The 13,615-nt window shown below is 41.2% G+C and overlaps 3 protein-coding genes across 5 annotated transcripts; 2 read left to right on the top strand and 1 right to left on the bottom strand.

Moving 5' to 3' along the window:
* Positions 1-1,765: 1,765 nt before the first annotated feature.
* Positions 1,766-2,722, top strand: LOC307260948 (alpha-crystallin B chain-like; the record flags this gene model as incomplete). The annotated part of the gene is made up of 3 exons (XM_080041347.1): positions 1,766-1,945; positions 2,319-2,441; positions 2,531-2,722. 3 exons carry the CDS (start codon positions 1,766-1,768, stop codon positions 2,720-2,722), a joined length of 495 nt encoding a protein of 164 aa, XP_079897473.1.
* Positions 2,723-4,752: 2,030 nt separating this feature from the next.
* mia (MIA SH3 domain containing) lies at positions 4,753-6,085 on the bottom strand (the record flags this gene model as incomplete). Its single annotated transcript, XM_080041349.1, has 4 exons — positions 4,753-4,842; positions 4,927-5,037; positions 5,672-5,805; positions 5,968-6,085. The coding sequence occupies 4 exons, from the start codon at positions 6,083-6,085 to the stop codon at positions 4,819-4,821; spliced, it is 387 nt and encodes a 128-aa protein (XP_079897475.1). The 3' UTR covers positions 4,753-4,818.
* Positions 6,086-6,651: 566 nt separating this feature from the next.
* Positions 6,652-12,559, top strand: bicdl2 (BICD family like cargo adaptor 2). 3 transcript variants are annotated; one of them, XM_080041343.1, is made up of 10 exons: positions 6,652-6,766; positions 7,521-8,055; positions 8,836-9,051; positions 9,408-9,524; positions 10,126-10,272; positions 10,506-10,652; positions 10,873-10,947; positions 11,477-11,559; positions 11,640-11,754; positions 11,876-12,558. In XM_080041343.1, the coding sequence occupies exons 2-10, from the start codon at positions 7,810-7,812 to the stop codon at positions 12,041-12,043; spliced, it is 1,314 nt and encodes a 437-aa protein (XP_079897469.1). In that variant the 5' UTR covers positions 6,652-6,766; positions 7,521-7,809; the 3' UTR covers positions 12,044-12,558. The 3 variants fall into 3 exon arrangements, with proteins under 3 accessions (XP_079897469.1, XP_079897470.1, XP_079897471.1); XM_080041344.1 differs by lacking the exon at positions 10,506-10,652 and having other exon boundaries at positions 11,876-12,559; XM_080041345.1 differs by lacking the exon at positions 6,652-6,766 and having other exon boundaries at positions 7,807-8,055; positions 11,876-12,559.
* Positions 12,560-13,615: the final 1,056 nt, after the last annotated feature.

Here is a 13,615-nt window from a genome sequence, read left to right as displayed (position 1 = left end):
TATGTTTGTTCTATATGTGCCTAAAGAACATGTCGGCTAGATAAAAAATAAAAGACAATGGAAGTAGGCTATGTTTAGGCCTGTGTGTGTGTGTGTGTGTGTGTGTGTGTGTGTGTGTGTGTGTGTGTGTGTGTGTGTGCGTGTGTGTGCGTGTGCGTTTGTTTGTTTGTTTGTTTGTTTTCTATTCACAGTTGCAAAAGTGACAGATGAACATTGTTAAGCCTGGAGTAGGCTCCAGGCTTGGTGGTTAAGGGGATGTGTTACAGCCCATATGTTACAGCCCCACCTTGTCACATTGTTTAACTAGCTGTAGGCCTATAGTAGTTTAAAATTGGCAGGTAAAACATCTTGCCTATCACATTTTGCCTGAATAACTGCAATTTAATAGCCTACGTTATATGATTGTATCTGTTTATGTAGCCTAGGAAAAGTAAACTAGGCCTACATTTAGTCCTCACCAAAAAAATACTTCTTACCTCAAAATCCTTTTTATTTTATGTCTATACGATCTGTCTGCTTCTGTATCCTGATAATTGAATTATATCACTTCTATCTTATCCCCAATTGGTGGAATTAGTGGCGTTACTACTCTCCCCATGAGTCTCTCCTAACTCTGCTAGCTAGGCCTTGGCCTACAATTTTAATAAATAGCCGCTGCCTCGGCTATTTGAAAGGTAGGCCTACAAGTAAATTGGAATTGAATCCTCCCCAAATTGTTGCTAAAACACATTTACTCGTGGCAGATAGCAAGTGTGGAACACATCATCACAGCACATGCAGAAAAACACAGTAAGCCCTATTATCAGGCCGAAAGTCATTGAAAGGTTGTTGAGAAAAACAGTTTTCAACGACTCTGATGAGGCCTATATAATAAGACACACCCCGAAGTTCACCAAAAAAGGGCAGTTTAGCTTAATCAAAAGAAAAAAGCATGATAATGTTTTTAAAAACATAGACAAAGTATGTTTTGAATGAAGAAATAACCCAATCTACCACTTACAAATGAATAGCCTATATGCAGCCCTACATTGGAGACAACTACATTGGGGGGGTGAAGCAGAGACAGAAATAAACTTGCTTGGCACAACTGTGGCACATTTGGAAAGGACTTCATATTTTACATCTGAGCTCATAGCAAAATGATACACGCTTAGAGTGTCACCTAATGCGGTCCCATACAAACTCATCAGTTCCCATTCAACCTCACATCCATTCTGCACACAACCCTAAAGCTTCTGGCTCTCAAAGCACAGCAGGCTAATGCTCTGGCAGCTATTCCTCAAACAAACACACACAGGATCACACACAGACACACACACACACACACAGATCCAGACGGGGGCATTTCCTGGGGAATGAGTATAGGGGCATCAGCAGTACTCTGAGCCAGAGTCACCTCATGAAGGGAGAGACAGCGACAGAGAGTTGTAGACAGAGAGAGAGAGAGAGAGAGAGAGAGAGAGAGAGAGAGAGGCATCCCAGTCAGATAAATGAAACAATGAGGGCAATGGAGGGATAAACAGTTGACATCATTGTACCAGAAAGATCAGCCTGTTGGCAGAGTCGAAGTGCAAGTGTGCATGGGACGGAGGGGAGGGGAGGGGGACGCAGAGGATGTGTACAGAGACAGGGCCCTGGCTGGGATGGGAGGGAAAGGCCTTTAAAAGCAGGGCAGAAGAGCACAGCAACACCCACCTCAGACCGAGTCAAACCAAGAGTCCGCCTACCATCTTTGTTTTGTTTACAACTCCTCTGGAATCTCCTCATGGATATCCCCATCCAGTATCCCTGGTACCGCCGGGCCTTCCCACGTCGCCTCTCTGACCTCTCCTTGTCCGAACCTCTCACTGATTGGCCACTAATCTGGCCATTGACCTGGTCCTTCCCATGGATGCGTCCTTCGTTCATGCGCTGGTTCAACTGGTCCGACAATGGGCACAGTGAGGTAAAGTAAAATTCACCTGTTTCCTCGAAATAATCACTTTGTCTATATGTCAAATACCCACAACTTTGTTACCAATATCTCTTCTGATGCTGCTTATAATTTAATCAGCATCAATAACAAATGCACTGTAGTATGTAGAATTACTAGACAAGCCATTGGATGCATTAGAAAACACAGAAATCTTTATTATGTAAGATTAGTTTTTCTGAAATGAAGTCAAAATGCCACTGAAAAATACTCTCTTCCACTGATACCAGTCTCTGTGGTATGAGTCTTGCACTGAGGTGACAGTAACAAAAAAAATTATGTGCCCAGCTTTCTTCAGGCTGCAAAATATATGTTTCTGTTCCTAACAGTTGCAATATCTGTATAGATGCGCATGGAAAAGGATCGCTACGTCATTTATCTGGATGTGAAGCATTTTGCCCCAGATGAGCTGTCCGTCAGTGTCAGTGACGAGTTCATCACAATACATGCCAAGCATGAAGACAGACAGGTTAGTGGGGACTGTCAAGAGATATGTAGACAAAAAAAAATAGACAAACAAAATGGATCTCTTTGCTGACATACTATTTGTGTTTCCAGGACGACCATGGCTTTGTGTCAAGAGAGTTTGTGAGGAAGTACCGGCTTCCTGCTGGCGTGTCAGGTGCTGACATCACCTCCAGTCTGTCCTTTGATGGTGTGCTCATGATCACGGCACCTCGTTCATCTTCTGGCTCGGAGCGCACCGTTCCTATTTCCTGTGAAGATGGAACACCCAAACAGAAAATGTAGAGCCGGGTCTGTCGCTCCTGACACTGTTTCACTATACTAACCCCAAGTGCTGACTGTTTTTATATTTAACAGTTTTGTTGGCAATTCAGTACACATAGGAGTTAGGGTGTACATGTCTAGACCTTCTAATTAACCAGCAGGCTATATAATTCCTAAAACAATGTTGGTCTGATGTGTCTGGACGACAATGGCACTTTGAAACCAATGGCAAATAGGTTGAGCCTTTGTAACACATTATATTTGACATTGCAAATAAGTTATTTTAAACATACCGGGGTGATCTGCTTAGTAATGGAGTCCTTGAAGTTAATTTCCTTATCACAGGCCCACATAATCACTCTTTAAAGTTAGTTTAAACCATGCCTCTCTGCCAAAACTATCCACACTACTGTTTATGTAAATGTATTCAAATTTTAAAAGGCATTTCCTTTTCTTCATCAGGCATTTAAACGTTGTATCATTTCTGTATTGGCCCCGCAGTTAAGTGACAAAATTGTAAATCTTTGTTAATCAAGCACCAACTACCTTACTGCAGTTGTAATGAGAAATGCTAAAGAGTCAATTTACATAAGTGGAAATGTGAAGACTTCCTCTCAAATTGTCAACATAAGATGATACCAGACAAAACGTGTTCAATGCAATGGTATCCACAGTGCACGGTACTGTCTGAGTGGGTATGATTAAGATGCTGACTGTGTTTCTGTATGTATGAGGAGGATGGCGGACTTCTCTGGAGGCATATACAGTCATTATCAGTTTGTTTACTTAATAATATTTTTTTTTAAGCCACCAAAGGACTTGGGACCAGATGTGTATTTGTTGAGAGGAAGAAAGAGTGTGAATGAGCAGAAGAGAAAGTAAGAAATGAGGGAGGAACTAATGTTTGGAGAAAGACAGCTTTTATAACTGGGCTCCTTTACCGCTGGGGTGCATGGCCTCTGAGCTGCTAAGGAAAGTATGTGTGAGTGTGTGAATGTGACAGTGAGTGCATGTGCTTGTAGATGAAGGAATTGCAGCATTAACAAAGAAAGCTATAAATAAATGAATGTTGAAACTCAATATCATTGGCCTGCTGTGTGCTCTTTTAAGTCTGTGGCATTTATGTTTCCTTAGCATAACATTCACCACACCTGGGGAGAAACTGGTGAAACAAGTTGCTCTTTTATTTAAAGATATTTTTTCGGCATTTTTATGCTTTATTGATAGTGCAGAGAGACAGAGGTGAAATGGGGCAGAGAGGGGAGCGACATGCAAAGAACGACCGCGGGCGGGAATCGAACCCGGGTCTGCTGCTGGGCCCAGCCCGGGAGGGGGACGCCTTACCAACTGAGCTAAAGGCACCCCAAAGTTGCTCTTTTATTTGACTTATAACCATAACAGTCAAGATTATGCATACAGGTTTTTTATTCATTTGTGTCAGGTCTAGACTTAAGTAATAATCATTTTAATTTTTCTGTCAAATAATGTTCAAGGTAGGTGCCTTATTTCAGTTTGATAGACATGTCATTTTCAACATTGCAATTTATTTTCTTGTGCATTGGAAATGTAATTTCTCTTATTCAAATTGTCTCTATCAAATATTGGGGAAATTAAGGCAGTAAACCTTCCGATACATTATTTCAGAAATTTATGTTTATCAATTGCTTTGAAGTCCATCTTCAAAAAAGTACAAGATTAAATGATTTGTAGTATATTTCATTAGACACTACTGTAATAGATCAGCTGACGTTGCAAGTCAACCCTTATGTATTTAGTGACACACAATCACCAAACAAATAAGCAGTACAATATGTGTGAATCAGAGAAAATACACAAATTACACACACTATTTAACGTAATGCTGGGAGATCAGCTATAATCAGTATGATGGAGTATTACAGAGAACAAAACAGACAAATAGAGAACGAAAAGAAGCGATGGTTCTCTCTTTAGAGCTTTGAAACCCTAACAAAGAAATCCTGCTGGAGAGCTGATGTTGTTCTAAGATGCAGAATAATCAACAGTGTGGTAACTCAAACCTACATATATATGTGTGAAAGATCAGATGAAAAAAAAGGGATCTTGTATGGCAGTTGACAAGAATGTTGTTTTTCTTTTCAATTACAGTCGAAGTCCCATTTCTGGAAATAAGAAGATACATAACATTAGGAGAAAGCAACACATAATACACCTGGGTGTTTTCATTTGTGTGTGAGTTCACCTACAGTAGTCTTGACTTCGGTGCTCGCTGGCATGAGAGGATGCGTCTCTTCCACTACGCTGCTGGGGAAGTGACCGATGCGAGCCTCCTGCTGTCCGTAATAGGAGTCTTGTACCTGCAGAAGATGATTTACAACAGAGAAGAATGTGAATGCTGCACATTGATACCGCATTTCTTCATGTCTCCCATCAAAGATACATGAAGTGGTTTTTTTAGATGTCACAAATTGTTCTAATTTTCACGTTCAAAGTTTTCAAAGTTTAGTTTCCAAAAAAAGCTATATTTCTTCCAGTGCCACTGCTGAATCTCCTCTTTTCAGCCTCTGTCTGAAACGTTTCTCTTTATTGGGCTCTGGTTTTAGCTAAGCCCTGCCTTCCAAAACGCCCATTCTGCTCTAATTGGCCATAGTCAATATGGCGGACTGCCATAGGGGTATCTGGGGGTGTGCTTATCACAGGTGAAGGTAGTGCTTAGGTTGGTAATGAGAGGGCATGGCTTCTCCCTTTATGATATCATAACAGGGAGAAGATCTGGGTTTTGGAACACAGGTTTTAGAAAGGTAGAGGTGGAGAAAGAGAGTGTTTTTTTCTCTTATACCTTGGCAGTATCTAGTCACATGCATTAATGTTGAAAATTCATGAACATCTATATTTTGTACATATGTGGTGACCTATAAAGTCGTTTGGTTTAGAGATATGCCGTATTAGTTATTATTACACCTTAAATATTCTTCCTTTTATTAAACTTACACTTCCGGCCCAGAAGAGGTTCCCTCTATCCTTTAGCATTGCATAGACATAGATGAGCTGTCCCTGTCGGATGGGGATGAACCTGCAGTCTCCGGGGTAGTAGTCCTGCAGTGCACGAGCTATCAAGATAGGATCTGTATAGAGGGAGAGTATTGTGAGTTGGGGAAGTACAGGAGGCACCGCATGAAGGGAATTTCGCAGTTATGTATATGCCATTCTACCTAGTTAAAAAACATGATCACCAAATAGTAAGCTACACTAGCAGTACAAGAAGGAGTTGATGTAGTGCTACTTACGGCTGCATTCTGAGTCAGCGCAGAGCTTCTTGTCAGACAGTTTAGGCATCGGCCTTCCAGCTTCAGAGGTTGGCAGCAAAAGCCACAAGGAAAGAACAAGCCAGAGTTTGCAAGGCATGTCTGCAAGCACACTCCCAACAATCCAATTTGCTCTGTTTTACGCCCGGTGAACTACTTGAGGGCTTTTTGGTTCCCTTTTCCTTCTGTTTGCCGTCCCCTGGAAGGAGATGTAGTGATGGCAGTCCCCTTTTCTTCTCTCCCTGCCCCCTACCTCCTACACAAGAGCTCCTTTCTAACACTCCTAGCAGGTAAACAGGATGAGGAGGAGGGAGACAGAGTAGACAGACCCCTGCTTGTGTCCTGACCTCCCCCTCTCTCTCCATCTCTCACCCTGTGTCAACCCCATACCCCACCTCCCCTGCTCAAACAATTTTTTGACAACACATTCCTCAGAGTTGATCTGTGTTTTTCCACTTCTTATTTTCAGCCACTAGATGTCAGAACAGCTGCTATTTTACCGGGAACACACACACACACACACCGTCGCTATCTTGCGTGCTCTGTCTCTGTGTATTCCTCCCTCATGGTCTCTTTACCTGTTTAAACTCTGGAGGTGGAGTCACTGGCTGTATTTACATACTGTATGTTTCCACTGCCAAGGAAACCAGCTGAGCCTCTCTTGTGCAAACACTCCCAATAGCACACACACAGACACACATGCACACACTCACTGACACAGGTACACTCACCAAACAGGAAGACCATACCTGTTTGGTGTGAGTTGTATGGGAACTGTCAGGTAAGACAGACTTTATTTTTGTTCCTTCCAAATTCAGAACAAACATGGGTAACCACAAGTTCTGTTAGCTTTTGTGATGAAACAGATTATGTTAAAGTAGGGGTGCGTTCTTTACCCAACTTTTATCTGTATTCAATCAGATAAAGGGGTGGTTTCATAGTGAGCGCTAGGAAACAGTGAGATGGCAGGTGGTGACGTCAGGCTTAAAGACAGAAATGTCATGGGAGACTGAGGAGACTATGTTTTAAATGTAGCCTACACTCAGTCCTCTCATCAGGGGGAAACTTTATTGTTATAAGATTTATTTTATATTCGAAGAATTTATATAAACACAATCCTGGAGTGAAAAGCAATAACAATATGTGATAGCAATGTCTTGTTTGGTGCAAAAAACTTTCACGTTCAACACATTTGAGCTTGTCTCAAAGTGAAGTTTCTTAATGATTTGACGGGAATTGATTACTTGATAATTTATTCTGGGAACGTTTGAGACTGTGTTGTATTGGTAGAAAATAGTGGAGCACAGTGCCTTTGGAATTTAGGGAGGGGAGCAGAACAAAGATAATAGTGGAGCTGGTATTTCGGTCACAGTAACAAAAGCACCTGTCAGACAAAAGACCTCCTAAAAGGCCATGTGAGATAATATTACTAGAACACAACCAGTTTGACACTCACATAAGGCATGTCCTGAATCTCACATGTACGGTAAAATAATACGTTTTGTGAGTTTTTTTCTTTCTTTTCTTGCCTGCAGAGTTATCCGGGAGAAAGAGAAGATTTGGATCGCACCAGCATTGGGATCAGTTGTGCCACAGTGACTAACACATTGGGCAAGGACATACACTGGATTACAAAACTGGGAAATAGTCTCATCATCCAATCACTCCTGGACCAGAAGAACCAGAAAAGGATTCCTGATTTTACAAAGCAAAAAGAAAAAGAAGAAACCAATGGCTGTCCTCATGAGTGAGGATTACAAGCCCTAAAGGACCTGGGATGATGCTTTCTTCCAAGTGACCCCTAGGAGCCCTTAACTGTCAACAATGTTCACCCCCAGGAAAAACAGCCTCCCGTCGCCCAGCCTGGAGGACTCCTTCTTCCCCCTCTCCTCTTCCTCCTCAATCTCGCTCTCCTTCGCTCTCCCCTCATCCACATCCTCTCCCGGCAGCAGCGAGAGCGGAGGAGGGATAGAGACGGATCTGATTCTAGCCGCCGAGCTGGGACAGGCTTTACTGGAGAAGAATGAAGAGCTGGCAACCTCTCTGGAGCAGAGAGAGAGAGAGGTGGAGGTGAGGATGAATCTGCCTAGTGAATTAAAGATATATTGAAAAGGAAACTAAAGGAGCACTATAAGAAAAACTTTATCAGGAACAAGCAAACAACTTTTAACTTATTCTGGCCTGCAGGGCAGTTCTAATAAAGGTGTAAAGTCGTGTAATTCTAACAAACTAAAGAAAGAAAGAAAGAAAGAAAGAAAGAAAGAAAGAAAGAAAGAAAGAAAGAAAGAAAGAAAGAAAGAAAGAAGAAAGAAAGAAAGAAAGAAAGAAAGAAAGAAAGAAAGAAAGAAAGAAAGAAAGAAAGAAAGAAAGAAAGAAAGAAAGAAAGAAAGAAAGAAAATATGATGAGAGATGTTCATGGCTGTATCTATCTGACATTTTTCTATCATAATAACAAGTAAAAAAAAAAAAAAAAAAAAGTTGTAGCAGCCATGATAGTGTTTTTATTTAGGTTGTTTTGAACACGGCTTGTCCTCTTTAAGTATTTTTTTTATTACACTTCAGGTAATCTATGCGAATTAATAGGAACAGAAGACATTGTGAAAGGAAAAGCACAGGTGTAAATAATAAAATGAATTGTGGCTCAATTCCATTAAGCTGCATTTTGCAATGATGCAATAATGTCAGGTCTTACTGGGGACCCTTGAATAGAAAATAATGTTATCAGTTGTGTTTTCTGTGTTTGTCTGCTGTGGAAGAGACCTGTTTGTGGTCTAACTGAATCCCATTGTGTTCTCTCCTGACACACCTGACAACTGACAAGCCACTTCATGTTGTGTTTTAATGTGTCAGGCTTTGCAGCAGGAGAAGCACGTTCTCCAGAGGAGGCTAGAGATGAATGAACTGGCATCGGGGCAGAGAGAAGCGGACCTGGCTGCAGATTTAACCGAATCCAGGTCTGAGCTGGAGCGACATCACAGCCAGGGGCGGGACCGGCGAAGGGATGAGAGCGAGCAGCTGACCCAGTTAGCCAATCACAACCAGCGTCTGGTGGAGCAGCTAGCCGAGGTTGGTTCATTTTTAGAACTAACAACTCCTCACTTAGCTGTTAATACACACACCAAAGAAAACATTATGGTACAATGCTGTAATGCTGGGCGTTTCTGTGTGTGTGTGTGTGTGTGTGTGTGTGTGTGTGTGTGTGTGTGTGTGTGTGTGTGTGTGTGTGTGTGTGTGTGTGTGTGTGTGTGTGTGTGTGTGTGTGTGTGTGTGTGTGTGTGTGTGTGTGTGTGTGTGTGTGTGTGTGTGTGTGTGTGTGTGTGTGTGGTGAAGAAATGCAGACAAGCAGGCTCAGGGTGTCTCGCCCTTCTCACTCATTGAACAAAAGGTGCATTTCTCAACCTGTGCATCATCCTCTCACCTAGGCTGTCACGCTGGAGCACTCCTTGAGGACAGAGCTCCGTTCCATCAGAGAAGACATGGAAGAATCATCTTTTAGCAGAAATATCAACTTCACACAGTTAGAGAACACACAAGGAGAGGTATCTTTACCCGTCACTATTTCATGTTTTGCACAAGTTATTTGATGTCAGAGGTTGACAGCCATGGATATGTTATGCCATCTTTAGTGCTGCAGGATGTAGTAAGGTCACACACTAAAAGCTTTAAATGTCATACCTGGCCAAAGAGTTTCGAAGTATAAAACAACTTGAGAGAAAGTAGAGCTGTGTCTAAGTCCAAGTCAAATCTTGGGTCCTTCCTCCAAGTCTAAATCCTAAGGTGCAGTTATGCCTTACAATTAATATATCCCAGGTGTGCTATCCAAGGCCTTCCTGTAGCTGTATTTGTTTTGGGATTTTGACCAAGTCCAAACCTTGGCAAATAAAATCTCAAAATCCTGGTTTGGTGACTTGAGTCTGTCTGACTTATGTCTAGCTCTCCAGTCGACAGCTCTGCTGCTGAGCACTAATTAAAATATTCTATTCAAAATTACTAAACTAAAATGACATTTATTTTAATGTTCAGCCAAAGCACAATGTAATAACTATTTCATAATCATAGTCTGCAAAAACAAAAATTGTATCACTTTCATTGTACGATTTATTCAGAGTTTTTTTTCTGTTCATCCATCTTCCTCTACAGAACAGAGTTTTGCTGGAGCGACTATCACACATGGAGGCACAATTAAAAGTCTCACAGGAGGACAGCAATAGACTTCGCACGGAGAAAGAGAGACTCAGAGAAAGGCTGTCAGAGCTACAAACCAAACTGATGGAGAAAGAAACGGAGGTGAGCATCGGGGGTTTGGTGAAAGGCTGGTATATTTAGGAAAGTTTAAAGATGAAGCCAGAGGGTTAACCTTGTGCTGCATGATACGTTACTCATTACTTATGTTATGTCCTTGTGTCCTTATTTCTAACAGAAGTTACTAACATTACAACTTTTAAGCCCTGTGTGTGTATGTGTGTGCCTGTCGGTTTGTGCCTCTCTCACCGCGTGTTCGTCTCTGTGTGCACGTGTAGCTAGAGCAGGAGCAGGGAGTGGTGTTTGAGTTGAGAACCTTGAATCGTTCTCTTCAGCAGAAATCTCTGAACCTGGGAGAAGAGAGCATTCTGGACAGTACTTACACACAACCTTTGTCACTGCTTAGTGAAATCCAGCAGTCACAGGTAGACACACACACGCACAAACAGTTAATGGGCCTCAGTTAGTTAGTCAGTCTTGTTGTAGTAACCTTTCATAAATCAATCATACTAACCCTCTTCGTATAGGCACATTTGGATCAAAAGCACAAACACTCCTAAGTTGTTGTTTTTTTGTTTGTTTGTTCACTTACCTTATTTACCTTATCTGTGTGTTGTGTTGTTGTGTATCTCTCCTGCGAAACAGGCTAAAGATGCTCTCCTAGCTCACTCCACTGTCCTGCAAGCAAGAGATGAACAGATACAAGTGCTCAAAGAGGAGGTCTGTTGAACTTTAGACAACCACACATATACAGTACATACAATCAATTTAGCATGAAAAGTTATTTAAATTGATTACAATGGCAAAACTTTAAATGAGGAAGATCAGAGTGTATAGCTTACATCGGTATATATACAACAACTTGCATCTTGCTACAGTTAAAGTGCCCCTCAACTAAAAAATGTTACTTCAGTCGCCCTTCATTCTGCAATATTATATGCGTGCAGGTCTTGACACTAGAAGGCTGTTCCATATTTATCCTCACAGTATCTCTGTGCTCAATTAAGATATGAGTTGAAGACGTGTAGCGTACATGTAGAAGGAGTTTTTTTTTTTTTGGACAAATGTATTGAATTTATTCTGTGGAAACCCCACATCGGACACAAAATATTTCTGTATTTCTTAAGATATTCCTGGAGGGGATCTTTACATTGTATAGATATGATGGAAATCGGTGGGTTTTCGAATGAGGAAAAATAAAATGTTAGGACGGTCACAATACGTACGTTTTCTGAATTTCACACTGCAGTTGCAATCTCAACGAGAAGAGTTGGAGTCTTTACGGGTGGAAATCAAGCCGTTTAGAAGCAGTCCCGGACAGCCAAGCTACAGGTAATGCTACACAACAACATATTTGTTCATTTGAACTCATGGCGAATAAATGTTTAGCTAATTATCGTTTCATTGTCCAGCTCTTTAGAAAGTGAACTGGTCATCGCGCGTCAGGAGAAAGACACACTTACTCAGCAGCTTCTCAACACCATCCAACACAAGGTGAATCTGTCCCAGGAGCTGGAGTCCTGGCAGGTGAGTCTGTGTGTGGGGACATTGCTTTCTAAACCATCTCTTCTTAACACAGTTACAAGTAGCTCAGGGTACATTAAGCAGACCATTGTTTCTCTCTCCTGAACCTTGCACCCTGCTGCAGGAGGACATGCGGCTGGTGATCAGTCAACAGGTCCAGCAAAGGGAGGAGGAGAGAAGGAGGGCAGAGAGAGAAAAAGAGAACACAGGCGGACTCCAAAGAAGCAAGTCTTTGAGATTGAAGGGAGAAGGAGGGAAAGGATTCTTCTCTTCCCTTTTCAAAGACAAGTAGAGAGACAGTGGACAAAGCAGTCAGACTTTATATTTGCTGCTGTGAGCTAACGCTTCCTGATAATGGTATCTGATTAATGTTTACAGACCTCATGTTTAAATGTATTTGTAAATACATATGTACAGTTTGACCTTTGACCTTTATATTAAAAATGTGAAACCACCAATGATTGGCCACTTAGTGTTTGTCGGTAGGTTGGTTTTCACCACAGCTGCATGTTAAACTATTATTCTTATATATACATTATTTTTTTTACCGTAGAACACTAACCCTGGGTGAATTTCACCCATCCGATTGTGTTTTCATGATTTTCACTGTGTTGCTGGTGTCTGAGTTGCCTGGGTCCTTTAGTACCTTCAAACTGCTAAATGACGTTATAGAAAGTAGAATTGGTTCCATGCTACCATCCCTGTTTTTTTCAGCAGGCAGTTGTTCGGGTGAATTTCACCTGGCGTTAGTGATGGTGTATAGTTTTTTTTCCAATGCAAGAGTATGGAGACTGTATGTACGCTAGGGTAGAAGTAAAAGTGCTCCTGGAATTTGCATGTAATATTTATTATTTGGAATTTTTATGAAAAATTTCACTTAGTGGTAATGTCAAAGGGAATTTACATGGTCAAAGATTTTTCTTTTTTTATATGTATATATATATATAGGCTATATTTTTCCCTCTCAAAAAAGGAAATTTTTTGTTTATCACTCCCACTGGGAAGGCAAGTTATGGTGTTTTGTGCCCCCAATGGAGCCTTCAAGGCAGAGCTGCCTGAAAGGCCCTATCCCCTAACCTTAACCCTAACCTTAATCAGCGCTGCCTTGAAGGCTCTGTTGGGGGCACAAAACACCATAACTTGCCTTCACCAGACAAGGCCCACGTCCCAGGAATGGGTGGACCAAAGAACAAGTTCCCAGCTCCATTATTTATTTATTTTTAGATTTTTTTTTTCACACATTCTATAGCCTTTTTATACAGTCCGCTCATGATACTTTTATTTTTTCGTTTTAGGGAGGTTTTTATAAGGGGAAATAAAGGAAAAGTACCTCAAGTTTCCATGTATTGTTGTACTTTAATATATTTTGATTAAAGTTTTGAAGTATTTTTTATCGGGTATACCGTATATTAGCCTACATCGGGTGAAATACACCCAGCGTTAGTGTTACTGTGACTATTTTTAGCGTTAGTGTTCTAGGGTTAATGGTTAACACAACATAGAACACATTTTAGAGGCTGTGCATTGACTGTGATTTCGCGATTATTTGAAAGATTGAAAATGCTTGAAAACTTTGGGTGTATTCCAAGGACTTTGTGAATTGTACAGAGGGGAGAGAGGAACGTTACAGAAATAAAGAACCATAGTTTTTACTGAGTTCGGAGTTCAGACAGGGGCTGAGGTGAACACAAACTATGCATCTGGTAAAGGCTGTTTGCTAAGAAAAAAAATACAAAAGACAAAAAAGTGCTTTTCTCCCTGTCAACAAGCTAAACTGAACACAGTAAACGCAGGTAATGCTACAACACATCATACAACGTATTTAGTTATGTCATTAGCAACAACATAAAGAAGATTTATAGAT

The sequence above is a fragment of the Ammodytes marinus genome (assembly GCF_949987685.1).
Source record: "Ammodytes marinus genome assembly, chromosome: 14".
Lineage (NCBI taxonomy): Eukaryota > Metazoa > Chordata > Actinopteri > Uranoscopiformes > Ammodytidae > Ammodytes > Ammodytes marinus.
This window is presented reverse-complemented; position numbering and strand designations above follow the sequence as displayed.

Excerpts from the sequence above, each read along its gene's own strand:
- bicdl2 (XM_080041345.1), top strand. The coding sequence starts at position 7,810 with ATGTTCACCCCCAGGAAAAACAGCCTCCCGTCGCCCAGCCTGGAGGAC. Across the intron at positions 9,525-10,125 it reads TAGAGAACACACAAGGAGAG|AACAGAGTTTTGCTGGAGCG; the intron begins GTATCTTTACCC and ends CTTCCTCTACAG. Across the intron at positions 11,755-11,875 it reads AGGAGCTGGAGTCCTGGCAG|GAGGACATGCGGCTGGTGAT; the intron begins GTGAGTCTGTGT and ends ACCCTGCTGCAG.